Raw genomic sequence first — 14,578 nt, forward strand, 5'->3', positions numbered from 1 at the left:
TCTTTTTTTGTGGATGGGTTGTGAAGTATATTTGCAGATACATATATGGTATTAGATTTTTTTCTCTCCTTTATGACCAAACATAAAACTGAAGGAAACAATATACATGTACTCATTAGAGTTGAAAAAAATGCATTCTTATGAAATTACCTTAATGACAGTAAATGATACATTTTACTCTGCAAGAAGGTGTTTCTCCGTAAGTGGAGACTGGCAGGATATGCACTCAGGTTGATATTGACCAATCAGGAGGCATGCATGAGTCAGGTATGCATTATGGGATTGGCACAGTACCACTCAATCTCTCATATGTTTTATTTGAGGAATGTACCTCTCCAATTTTGGGGTTGATGTTCTTAAGCTTGTTTGTAGAGTTTTTGTTCCACATATTTTATACAGTATATAGGACATACTATTTATATAAAATATTTAAATTAGTATATGGAATCTTGCATTCAGACCTGGACCAAATGTTTGGGTTTGTTTATACATGAGGTAAGTAAGAAGCCGATTGATTTTGGGGTCAAAAGGTTAAAAGTAAATATCACTATGACTGAAGAAAATAAATAGTAATTTTTGTACACAGATCTAAGTTCTTTACTTCGACTTCTAGTAAAATTGGGCTGCATATAATGTTCAATTTACGATACCCTTGCCAGATATTTCCTTTCCAAACTCTGTATACAGTATGCAGTCAAACCAAGAAAATGCATCATATTTGTGATATATACTGTATTATGGTCTCTGGGTCACTGTCAGTGAGTGGAGATGAGTTCTTGGGAGGTAGGTGGTTTCTGGAACATGCAGTGAAAGTCACAGGGATTTAAAGTGGCACATCATTGGAGTTATATCCTAGTTGAGGCACATCTCATACTGAGCTGTAGTGCATGGAATGATAGTTTTATGTTTCACAGAAGAAGTGTGCATGACAGAAATAGATACTATTTCATGCTGCTAAATTGTATAAAGTTTTACGTGAATCTGTCCTTCTGTACACAGTCAATACCATTCATATTCATTGTGTTATCATTTTTACTTGGTCCCTTAACTCTTTAAAAAATAAACATATAATAGCATCTAATATTATTGCAGTTCCATTAAAGATTGCATCAGCAATGGAATAATTACCTCTATCGGGTAAATGTTTTTTTTTCAAACAAACAACAGGTATATTTTTCAAAATCAAATTCATGTCATGTGGTAAGCAGCATGACCAAAGCCTCATACAGTACCCTGTCAATTGCTGCTCATGGGATTCATTAAAGTAATTGACCTTGTCTGTGTAATTACCTTATTTTGATGTGTTTCCTGTATAATATCACTATTATTATGCAACTACCTTGTACTGATGTATTTCCTTATTATTATTATTATTATTATTATATACTTGTCTTATAATGAAGTATTTCCTACATAATATAACTATATTATGTAATAATCTTATAAGTATTTTCTATATACTATCACTAATATTGCATGTATTATTATTATTATTATTATTTTGTAATTACCTTAGAATTAAGTATTTCCTATATACTGGTAGTATCACTATTATTATTATTATGTAATTACCTTATAATGAAGTATATTCTATATAATCACTACTAAATTATGGACTATAATGAAGTATTTTCTATATAATCACTATTAAATTATGGGATCCTTAAACATACCCGTCTTATTAAAGGAACTATCCGATACTGAGGGAGCTTATAATAAGGGAGTACTGTATTTACAATTTAATTTATTGCATTTCTTTTTCAGTACAAGTTCAGCTTAAGAAAGCTATGGGCCTTCACTGGACCTGGATTTCTGATGAGCATTGCATACCTTGACCCTGGAAACATTGAATCTGACCTTCGATCAGGGTCTTTGGCACAGTTCAAGGTCAGTTAGACCTCACTGATTTCCATAGCAACTAGTCACATGCTGTAAACAATATTGGGACCCTTTAATCAGCAGAAACACTGTACATACATCACTTCCTAATTTGGAACAGACTTTGTAAGAAAAGTATTTCAAGTAAATTGCAAGCTAAGAAAACAAATATTTCTTGATCTTTCACGACACCTTAGCATTTACATGTGCACTACATATGTACTGTATTTTAAAAGCTTGTTATAAGACCTTTAATTCAATTAATGTATCAGTGTCCATGAAAATTGTTACACATGGCATGTTTGGTCTCACCTCGTTAGGAGCCCCGAGTGGCCGAGTGGTCTAAAGCGCACTCTGTTACAGATCAGTGCCATCTCACCTCTGTCTGCGTGGGTTTGATTCTTGGATTCAACCAATGTGGGTATGTGAGAAAGCTTGCCAGTAGCTTCTCATGGGTCGGTGGTTCTTTCTGGGGTTTTCCCAGGTTCTTCCTCCACCATTAACACTGGCTGCCATGTATAGCCAGTGTGCTGAAAAATGGCATTAAACCCTACAACAACAACAACTCACCTCTTTAGTCTCCTGGCTGATTAACAGTTCTGCTATACAGTTTCACACAGAATGACACAGTAATGAATTATATCAAACATAAAATACCAGTATGCATTAATATAAGCCTGCAAATGCAGTCAAAACAATATGGTCAAGGAACCTTGACTGCGGTTGCATGGCCACAATTAATGATGGCTCAGTGATTGCCATTTGATTTGACATGGGTTTGGTTATGTGTACCATTGATTAAATTTAAATCACATTTGGTACTACTTAGTAATAGCTGTAAAATATTAGTACAATTTAATTGCTCTTGCAATCAAAAACTGACCATATCAGATGAAGGGAAATAAACTGAATTATCAAGTAAACAAAATCAGAACTGTATACATGGAAGTGCATTGTTATACTTAACACATCATGTAGAATTCGCTTTCCATACATTTTGATAAATGTTAGGAATTTTTGTCAAACTGGATGGAACGTTTCTAATTTATATTCAGAATATCGGCACATCATTATAATCAGTCCTTAGATCAGTTACAATCTTTGGGGATGAAAGAAAACATGGCTAAATATGGAGTTAGCACTATTCATTATCAAATAATGTAGTTTCAAAATCTCAGATAACTTCATGGGTTGACTTCTTGATTCCTGACAACAGTCTTATAAAAGGTTCTTAGAGTAAGTAATTCTGTAAGGTCATCAGTGTATGAAAATATTAAAATATTTTGATTTCTCATAAAGGAATTTCTTAAGTCATCTTTGGAAGACCAAGATGTTCAGAACCCATCTTGGAATTGTCGTTGTATCAGAAATAAAGTTGGTGGTGACATATGGCATAATAGGTTTCTGTCATCATTTAAGCTTGAAAGATGGGGAATGCCCATTGTACCCCATTTAATACACATAACTGACATATCATTTTGACCTCTTAGTTGAACATAGAGGTTGAATGTGTGACTTAGGCCTGGCATATTTTGACCTCTTAGTTGAACATAGAGGTTGAATGTGTGACTCAGGCCTGGCATATTTTGACCTCTTAGTTGAACATAGAGGTTGAATGTGTGACTCAGGCCTGGCATATTTTGACCTCTTAGTTGAACATAGAGGTTGAATGTGTGACTCAGGCCTGGCATATTTTGACCTCTTAGTTGAACATAGAGGTTGAATGTGTGACTTAGGCCTGGCATATTTTGACCTCTTAGTTGAACATAGAGGTTGAATGTGTGACTCAGGCCTGGCATATTTTGACCTCTTAGTTGAACATAGAGGTTGAATGTGTGACTCAGGCCTGGCATATTTTGACCTCTTAGTTGAACATAGAGGTTGAATGTGTGACTTAGGCCTGGCATATTTTGACCTCTTAGTTGAACATAGAGGTTGAATGTGTGACTTAGGCCTGGCATTTGTGTGAACATTTTCAGCTATTAGCCGTTTGGCAACTGTATGAATCATAATATGGAAACTAGCAAATGACATCAATTTGTTTTTATGGTTTCAGGGTCTGCATCTTTTGAAATTAAGAGATGCATAGAATGTAAACAATTACAAGCATGTTTAGGGTGTACTATGGTCATTACTCAGTTAAATCAATTAGGTCATTTATGTACATCTAATTAATTCTATGTACTGGCCAGTCATAATAATTTAGAATACTTAAATGTTCACAAATCCATGACAGTCGATCTGTTTGCAATTTAAATTTGTTTCTGACTTGGTGATGGACTAATGTCACATTAAAGTCATTACCATAAGTGTCAGTGATGGACTAATGTCACATTAAAGTAATTACATTAAGTGTCGGTGATGGACTAATGTCACATCACAGTCAACCTGTTTGCAGTTTGAATTTTGTTTCTGACTCAGTGATGGACTAATGCCACATTAAAGTAATTACCATTAAGTGTCGGTGATGGAGTAATGTCACATCACAGTCAACCTGTTTGCAGTTTGAATTTTGTTTCTGACTCAATGATGGACTAATGTCAATTAAAGTCATTACCATAAGTGTAGGTGATAGACTAATGTCACATCACAGTCAACCTGTTTGCAATTTGAATTTTGTTTCTGACTCAGTGATGGACTAATGTCACATTAAAGTCATTACCATAAGTAATATATATTCATGATGTTTACTTCCTAAATCACTAGCATCTACTGCTAAGAGGTTAGTGTTAGGACTGGTCAGCCTGGTGTCAGGATAATATGACCAGGTGGAACATGATGCTACATGTCTGCAGCATGAAACCTCAGTGCAAGACTTTACTATAAACTGTCACACTGCAGACATTGTAGTGATATGACTGAGAAATTGCTAAAGCTACATTTAAAATCCAAATCACATAACATACATCCCAAAATTGCAGATTTTATGCTAAGACTTACAATAATTCTTTTTCCACTTTTCAGTTGTTATGGGTGCTCATGTCAGCAACATTTCTAGGGTTGCTTATGCAGCGACTGTCTGCCAGATTGGGGGTTGTAACGGGAATGCATTTGGCAGAAGTGTCTGCCAAGCTTTACCCTAAGGTGCCCCGCTTTATTCTCTGGATAATGGTGGAGATAGCAGTTATTGGTAATGACATTTCTTGCAAATAAGGCAGCAGACATTTATCTGTTTAAATGAGACTTTCACCTATGTCTACAACATTTTAACTGAATTAATTTGTCTTTCATGTGAAATCAAACAACAGGAATTATTTGAAGGTTAGTTTAGGTACCTACTATGATCACTGTTTTACTGTGATAACGTCCATCTGTCAGTCCATCTGTTTTTAACTATCCACTCATCTCATAAACTGCAGGATGTAAATAAACCGGGCTTGTTCATAGATTGCCCATTTGGTGACAGTCCATGTGATAAGAATTATTTTTAGGTTCCTCATTCCAGGAAAAATAGTTTGTACACAATAACTTGAGTTTCCAAACTTTGTGTATGGGTCACTCTTTGAGTAAGAAAGAACCCTTTCAGTTTTGGTGTCAGAAATTGGAGTTCATAGTTGCAATGACTGAATAAAGGAAAGTGTTTTTGCATAAAAACAAGTTTTCTACCATCTGTAGTTACCAAACTGTGTGGATGGTTTGTGCTTGAAATAAGGAAGAAGCCTGTTGATTTGGGGGTCAAACACTCAAAGGTCATTGTCACAGAAAAAAAAAAATGATTTCTGCAAAAATAATTATTTTGTGACCATGTACCTTGACAGAAAGTTTGTGGATGACTTACACATTAGGTTTGGGGTCAAATGGTCAAAGGTTATGTCTTGGTCTCTATCTTAATTATTTGCATGCATAAAAATTTTTGTGATTATGTTGAAATGACATTTTAATGTGTACTTAAATTCATGGATCTGCCTTTGTCAAATTTTTAATATTTATAGATATTTTATTTCATGGATTAAACTTCACATGAACCCAGGCTGAAGAATACACAAGTGTTAAAATGTGCAAACAACAAATGGTAGTTGCCTTAAATTATTAAAACAATACTCCCACCAGTGTGTGCATGACTTAAACATCAGTCAATACATTATATTACATTTCTTGCTTGACATCAAATCAGATCATCAGACACATCTAGTTTCTGAATTTTCATTTAAACCGCTGTCCACAAAGTTGCACCATCATTATGTTTTGATGATCACATTATGTAGATAATATCCTCATTCAAAATGTGAGCCCAAAACATGGCTGTTTGCCCCTTATGCAATGCAATCAGCAGGCTGTGTACAAAGCCCTACAGAATGTAGCAATCTTTGATGTGTACAAAGCCCTACAGAATGTGGCAATCTTTGATGTGTACAAAGCCCTACAGAATGTTGCAATCTTTGATGTGTACAAAGCCCTACAGAATGTGGCAATCTTTGATGTGTACAAAGCCCTTCAGAATGTGGCAGTCTTTGATCTGTACAAAGCCCTACAGAATGTGGCAATCTTTGATGTGTACAAAGCCCTACAGAACATGGCAATCTTTGATGTGTACAAAGCCCTACAGAACGTGGCAATCATTGATGTGTACAAAGCCCTTCAGAATGTGGCAATCTTTGATGTGTACAGAGCCCTACAGAATGTGGCAATCTTTGATGTGTACAAATCCCTACAGAATGTGGCAATCTTTGATGTGTACAAAGCCCTTCAGAATGTGGCAATCTTTGATGTGTACAAAGCCCTACAGAATGTGGCAATCTTTCATGTGTACAAAGCCCTACAGAATGTGGCAATCTTTCATGTGTACAAAGCCCTACAGAATGTGGCAATCTTTCATGTGTACAAAGCCCTTCAGAATGTGGCAATCTTTGATGTGTACAAAGCCCTACAGAATGTGGCAATCTTTGATGTGTACAAAGCCCTTCAGAATGTGGCAATCATTGATGTGTACAAAGCCCTACAGAATGTGGCAATCTTTGATGTGTACAAAGCCCTACAGAACGTGGCAATCTTTGATGTATACAAAGCCCTACAGAACGTGGCAATCGTTGATGTGTACAAAGCCCTTCAGAATGTGGCTATCTTTGATGTGTACAAAGCCCTACAGAATGTGGCAATCTTTGATGTGTACAAAGCCCTACTGAATGTGGCAATCTTTCATGTGTACAAAGCCCTACAGAATGTGGCAATCTTTCATGTGTACAAAGCCCTTCAGAATGTGGCAATCTTTGATGTGTACAAAGCCCTACTGAATGTGGCAATCTTTGATGTGTACAAAGCCCTACAGAATGTGGCAATCTTTCATGTGTATAAAGCCCTACAGAATGTGGCAATCTTTCATGTGTACAAAGCCCTTCAGAATGTGGCAATCTTTGATGTGTACAAAGCCCTACAGAATGTGGCAATCTTTGATGTGTACAAATCCCTACAGAATGTGGCAATCTTTGATGTGTACAAAGCCCTTCAGAATGTGGCAATCTTTGATGTGTACAAAGCCCTACAGAATGTGGCAATCTTTGATGTGTACAAAGCCCTACAGAATGTGGCAATCTTTCATGTGTACAAAGCCCTACAGAATGTGGCAATCTTTCATGTGTACAAAGCCCTACAGAATGTGGCAATCTTTCATGTGTACAAAGCCCTACAGAATGTGGCAATCTTTCATGTGTACAAAGCCCTTCAGAATGTGGCAATCATTGATGTGTACAAAGCCCTACAGAATGTGACAATCTTTGATGTGTACAAAGCCCTACAGAACGTGGCAATCTTTGATGTATACAAAGCCCTACAGAACGTGGCAATTGTTGATGTGTACAAAGCCCTTCAGAATGTGGCTATCTTTGATGTGTACAAAGCCCTACTGAATGTGGCAATCTTTGATGTGTACAAAGCCCTACAGAATGTGGCAATCTTTGATGTGTACAAATCCCTACAGAATGTGGCAATCTTTGATGTGTACAAAGCCCTTCAGAATGTGGCAATCTTTGATGTGTACAAAGCCCTACAGAATGTGGCAATCTTTGATGTGTACAAAGCCCTACAGAATGTGGCAATCTTTCATGTGTACAAAGCCCTACAGAATGTGGCAATCTTTCATGTGTACAAAGCCCTACAGAATGTGGCAATCTTTCATGTGTACAAAGCCCTACAGAATGTGGCAATCTTTCATGTGTACAAAGCCCTTCAGAATGTGGCAATCATTGATGTGTACAAAGCCCTACAGAATGTGACAATCTTTGATGTGTACAAAGCCCTACAGAACGTGGCAATCTTTGATGTATACAAAGCCCTACAGAACGTGGCAATTGTTGATGTGTACAAAGCCCTTCAGAATGTGGCTATCTTTGATGTGTACAAAGCCCTACTGAATGTGGCAATCTTTGATGTGTACAAAGCCCTACAGAATGTGGCAATCTTTGATGTGTACAAAGCCCTACAGAATGTGGCAATCTTTCATGTGTACAAAGCCCTTCAGAATGTGGCAATCTTTGATGTGTACAAAGCCCTACTGAATGTGGCAATCTTTGATGTGTACAAAGCCCTACTGAATGTGGCAATCTTTCATGTGTATAAAGCCCTACAGAATGTGGCAATCTTTCATGTGTACAAAGCCCTTCAGAATGTGGCAATCATTGATGTGTACAAAGCCCTACAGAATGTGGCAATCTTTGATGTGTACAAAGCCCTACAGAACGTGGCAATCTTTGATGTGTACAAAGCCCTACAGAACGTGGCAATCGTTGATGTGTACAAAGCCCTTCAGAATGTGGCTATCTTTGATGTGTACAAAGCCCTACAGAATGTGGCAATCTTTGATGTGTACAAAGCCCTACTGAATGTGGCAATCTTTGATGTGTACAAAGCCCTTCAGAATGTGGCAATCTTTGATGTGTACAAAGCCCTACAGAATGTGGCAATCTTTGATGTGTACAAAGCCCTACAGAATGTGGCAATCTTTGATGTGTACAAAGCTCTACAGAATGTTGCAATCTTTGATGTGTACAAAGCCCAACAGAACGTGAATATGCTGACGAAGCTGGACAAATCCACTTGCCCAATGCCTGGGACAAGTTTGCCTTCAACTCAGGCAAGCTTAAAATTTGCAGGGTACTTGTCCAGTGGCAAGTTGACAACATTAAAAGAGAGGGAGACAGTTCAGTTCATGATGATTTATATTCTGCAAGTTTCATACTTGGTGAGCTTGCCACATTACTTTGATCAGCCCCTATATTTAGCATTGATATGTACTATATTCGTATGTACTACATGCTTCTTTTATGTAAATGCCTGCAGTTTTATTCAGCTGTTGATCCTTTATTTCAGACAGTATTCTGTCAGTCTCTCACTTTAGTCATGTAGAGTGTCAAGGTCATTCATTATCTTTGTGTATACAGTGTCAGTGTCATGTATGCATTATCTTTTTGTATACACTGTAAAGGTCATGCATGCATTATCTTTATGCCAGTATGATATTGTGAATGTTTATTATTTGAAGTAAGTTTTGACAAATAGTTAATAATTACTTTTATGTTAACTTTTCAGTTACATTTTAATAGTAATATTTGTAAAGTATTCAAGGAATCACCAACTTTCAAGTCTTAACATAGCCAGTGGGAGAGTAGGCTTCTTCCTGACCACTGTGCTGGCCAAAGAAACTGACTGGCTGAGTCTTAGTCTAGAACAAGCTGAGCCAACTTTTGCAGTGTCAGCAAATTGATTTTTGATGCATATCTTTAATTTCATGGTGAATTGGTGAAAATTGTTAATAACATAATTTGAAAGATATCTGTTACAGTGGTGTTTGGTGTTTGGAAATAAAAGGAACTCTTCTCTAATGATTTGGCACAAGACATCCTTAGAAAGTGCTATTTTCTACTGTCTACTGGTGTGTAATTGCTATTTAGCAACTAATTTATGTGATTAAAAAAGTTTTCTTCAGGAGCATAGATAAATAAATCATTACAACCCTACTTATTTCCAAGACAAGCTTTCATTATTGTTGATGTGGTTCAAGAGATGACTTTGTTTGCATATCTATGTATCTATCTATTTATCCTTCTTACTATCTATACCCATCTAACTATTCATCCATGCTTTTATCCAGCTATCAGCCCATCCATTTTCTCATATACATTGGCATAAGCTTGTAAGGGAGATATGGTAGTTTAATTGGTAGAGCATCTGACTTGTAATCCAGTCGAAGAATCACTTGTTGTTTGTGCCTGCCTTGTGCACAAAACTTGAACCACTAGATAGACTTGGCAATCAACAATGACTGCCTTGTGTACAAACTTGAAACACTAGATAGACTTGGCAATCAACAATGACTGCCTTGTGTACAAAACTTGAACCACTAGATAGACTTGGCAATCAACAATGACTGCCTTGTGTACAAAACTTGAATCACTAGATAGACTTGGCAATCAACAATGACTGCCTTGTGTACAAAACTTGAACCACTAGACAGACTTGGCAATCAACAATGACTGCCTTGTGTACAAACTTGAAACACTAGATAGACTTGGCAATCAACAATGACTGCACTGTGTACAAACTTGAACCACTAAATAGACTTGGCAATCAACAATAACTGCACTGTAGAAATGAAATAGCACTTCCATGACTGGTATGTAAAAAGGTAACAGAGACCATAATCGAAAAGGTAGGTGTTTGAACATAGCACTCAGACCCATTCATGCTAAGATGATAGTCAAGGTTCACGAGATATTGGCTTTGGTCTGTGTGTGTGATTTGGATTTTTATTGTAGCTTTAACAATTTTTCAGTCTTATCGCTATGATGTCTGCAGTGTGGCAGTTTATAGTGATGTCTAGCACTGGGGCATCATGCCGCATACATGTAGCATGATGTTCCACCCATTCATATTATCCTGACACCAGGCCAACCAGTCCTAACACTCTTAATGCTGAGCACCAAGCAAGGCAGCTGTTAGTACCATTTTTGTAAGTCTTTCATATGACTCAGCTGGGGATAGAACCCATGACCTCCCGCATCTGCGGCGAATGCTGCTCTTACCACTAGGCCACTGGAGTGGTGTGGCTTTGAGAAAGATGGACTTGATTGACCCATTCAGTGATTTGTCCAAACATTAACTAGCTTTAACCCAAACCCAAATTTCCAATCTAAAGATTGCTCGTGTAAGATCCGCTGTTTATTTCTTGTGTAAGATCCACTGTTTATTTCCAGGTTCTGATATGCAGGAAGTGATTGGCACAGCCATAGCCTTTTTCATTCTTTCGGATGGCAAGTAAGTAAAAGTTGAAGACATGACAATTGTGTCAACATTTTTAGATGTTCCATTATTGAGTTTATTGCAGAAAAGTTTGATCTTTCACCAATTTGGAGAGTTCCTTACATTTGACACAGTCAAATAGATCCTTACATTAGACCCAAACAGAGAGCTCCTGACACTAGACCCAGTCAAATAGTGCATTTGATCTAAATAGATAACCACTTACATTTGAGCATTTAAGACGGACACTTTCATATATATATATATATATACAGCTGTAAGATCTACAGATCTTCATGCAATTTAATTAAATTAGATTAAATTAAATTTAAAGGTTTCTTCAAACTATATTGCTCAAGAACCTTAAGTATGATTTTGTTTTTGTTTTTTTGTTTTGTGAATAACAGATTAATATTATCTTAGCTACATGTATCTACACACATTTTGGCATGTATGGCCATCTGTAAGGTGATGTTTTTATTAGCTCACCTGGCCAAAGAATAATAACTAAACATAGGTATTTTAATGAAAAATCTGTACGTTCATTTAGATAAAATACAGAATAAAAGAAAATAATCCACGAAATGGCCTGCCCCGTCCCCAGATCGTTATTCCATATCACCCAAGCCTTATGACAACCCTATGTATTATCATCAACATATAAGAATGCAGATGATACTGTCTCACTTATTTTAAGCAGAAAGTAATGTATAAGTAGCAGGAAAAATACACAAAGGATTCAAGATTGATCCCCAAGGAACTTCATATTGCATCAGTCTTTTCTCTTGTATTTTTCCATGAACCAGGATTCCTTGCAACCTATGTCTTTAGTATGATTGAAACCATCACAGGATTACAGTAATGCACATGTGGATCTTATACAGGATTACAGTAATGCACATGTGGATCTTACACAGGATTACAGTAATGCACATGTGGATCTTACACAGGATTACAGTAATGCACATGTGGATCTTACACAGGATTACAGTAATGCACATGTGGATCTTACACAGGATTACAGTAATGCACAGTTATGTGGATCTTAGATTTTTTTGACCATATATAATGATCAAGAAGATCAGATGTTTTGAACCATTTTTCAGCTGTACCGTTTCAAATGAATGACTTTGTCAAAATTTAGACTGATTATGATATTTATATTTGTGATTTTTAAGATAAATGATATGGGAATCATGAATATGTTTTTCAAGCAGTTTTGAAATTGTAGGAAGAATTTCAACATCTTTTGGATTTTGTGCTTTTCTTCTTCTTTTGTTGCACATTAAGTTATTTATACTGTCTCTCAGCTGATGCTGCCAGTCTTAGTCCAGTTGATCAAATCCGGTTAACATCCAAATTTTGCAGAAAATGTATTTTTTCTACTTCTTGCATGACATTCAGTATTGAAGTGAATTTTCTTTGCGTCATGACACTTTGGTTCATCATAATCTGAATCAAGTTACTTTAGGAATTATTTGTAGTGCGTCAGGTGACTTCAGGGGAAAAACCCACCACAATTATTTATAAATATGATTATATTACACTTGCATATTCTTTTCATAAGTTGTTCTCTTGCACAGATCATGATGTTGGCAATCAAGCAAATCTTGAGGGTGGTATATGCAGGTAGTCATAACAAATATAACTAAAAGAGTGTACCTGATTTGTGGAAACCTACAATAAGACTATCTTTTTCTATTTTCAGATACTGCAGTTAAGTGTAACTTTGTTACAAGTTACCCATTTTTGTGGATTTATAGTTATAGTTCTTACTGACCACAAATTAAGATACCCAATGTAACATGTTTATCTTGTAAATTAATTCCACATTCTTAGAGGCTTATTCACCAGTTTAAGTAAGAACAAAAAATCCAGTTTTGTATAAAATGACAAAAAAAATGATGTCACAATATTAAATTAGCCATAATACTGTCCGGTTTCCATTCACAAAAGGGAATGGACTATGCCAAACAATTAGCGTGCATTTTGAAGAGACCATACTGAAGAATCAAGGTGCATTTTGGAAGTATGATGACCTTTGATAGTATTTAGGAGTAAGATGACTGTTAATGGTATTAGAAGTGTGATGACCATTACTGGTAATTGGAAGTAAGATGACTGTTAATGGTATTAGAACTGTGATGACCATTAATGGTATTTGGAAGTAAGATGACCAGTAATAGAATTAAAAGTGTGATGACCATTAATGGTATTTGGAAGTAAGATGACCAATAATAGAATTAAAAGTGTGATGACCATTAATGGTATTTGGAAGTAAGATGACAATTAATGGAATTAAAAGTGTGATGACCATTAATGGTGTTTGGAAGTAAGATGACAATTAATGGAATTAAAATTGTGATGACCATTAATGGTATTTGGAAGTAAGATGACCAATAATGGAATTAAAAGTGTGATGACCATTAATGTTATTTGGAAGTAAGATGACCAATAATGGAATTAAAAGTGTGATGACCATTAATGGTATTTGGAAGTAAAAGACAATTAAAGGTATTTAGAGGTCTGATGACAAGACACTACATATGAAGAATTGAACAGAAAAGCTGCCTTAAAAACTGAAAACTGACATATTTTCTTAATTTTACTAAACACTGTTCTTGTTCTGTTTTTAATCTAATTTCCCCCTCCACCCTCACTCCCCAAATTTAAATGGATGTGATCTTCCCATAGACACTTTAGAAAAAAACAAAGAGGTAGCTTTACATAATTTCAGAAATTGTTTTCCAGGATTCCATTATATGGAGGTGTTCTGATTACTATCGCTGATACCTTCACTTTTTTGTTGCTTGATAAGTTTGGGCTGAGGAAGCTGGAGGCCTTCTTTGGATTCCTGATCATTGTGATGTCTATCACATTTGGATATGAGGTAAAACCCATTCAGCAATGGATACCTATTCAATTTTCAGATTTTACAGGAGTCTCATGATTTAGACCTATCAGCAACACTCTAAAAGATCTTTCTTACATACAAGAATTTTATTTCCCAGGCAAGCAACCTTCCATCTTGGCTAGCAATGGTTTTAGTCTGTATCTATCTATACACCTTGTTGGATGTACTAGCTATTTATGTGCCTTATGCAAGTTGTATCTACTGGATTCCATGAGTTGCCTCCTCTTTATTTGCATGACTGGTTTCATTATATGTGATTTGACACCATTTTTCATTACGTGATAAACCATACAGTGCAAACAGTATATTTGGTAAAGGAAGAACCTGGGACGACTTGGGAAGAAAATGACTGCCAACAGGAAGCCAATTGCAAGTTTTCTCACACACCCACATTGGCAGAACCAAGATTTCAATTCACGTGGACAGGAGTGAGATGTTTCATTGATCTTTAAAGGCAAGGGCCTTCGACTCCCTACCAGCCACTCAGGGCCCTAGAACTGCATGACATGCAAAGACAAATAAAAAGTTTTTAATAGTGGCACATTATAAATCGAT

General features: G+C 36.2%; 1 protein-coding gene across 3 annotated transcripts in view; it reads left to right on the plus strand.

Annotated features, from left to right (window-relative positions):
* Positions 1–14,578, plus strand: part of LOC149776435 (natural resistance-associated macrophage protein 2-like) — a 117,812-nt gene that overhangs the window by 34,113 nt on the left and 69,121 nt on the right. For all 3 annotated transcript variants that reach the window (XM_089940848.1, XM_089940847.1, XM_089940846.1), the window contains exons 3-6: positions 1,765–1,887; positions 4,843–5,008; positions 11,064–11,124; positions 13,861–13,999. In XM_089940848.1, coding sequence (XP_089796974.1) covers positions 1,765–1,887; positions 4,843–5,008; positions 11,064–11,124; positions 13,861–13,999 — 489 coding nt within the window. The remainder of the gene's footprint in view (positions 1–1,764; positions 1,888–4,842; positions 5,009–11,063; positions 11,125–13,860; positions 14,000–14,578) is intronic.

Source organism: Sinohyriopsis cumingii, chromosome 18, assembly GCF_028554795.1.
Source record: "Sinohyriopsis cumingii isolate HCF-2022 chromosome 18, ASM2855479v2, whole genome shotgun sequence".
NCBI classification, from domain to species: Eukaryota; Metazoa; Mollusca; class Bivalvia; order Unionida; family Unionidae; genus Sinohyriopsis; species Sinohyriopsis cumingii.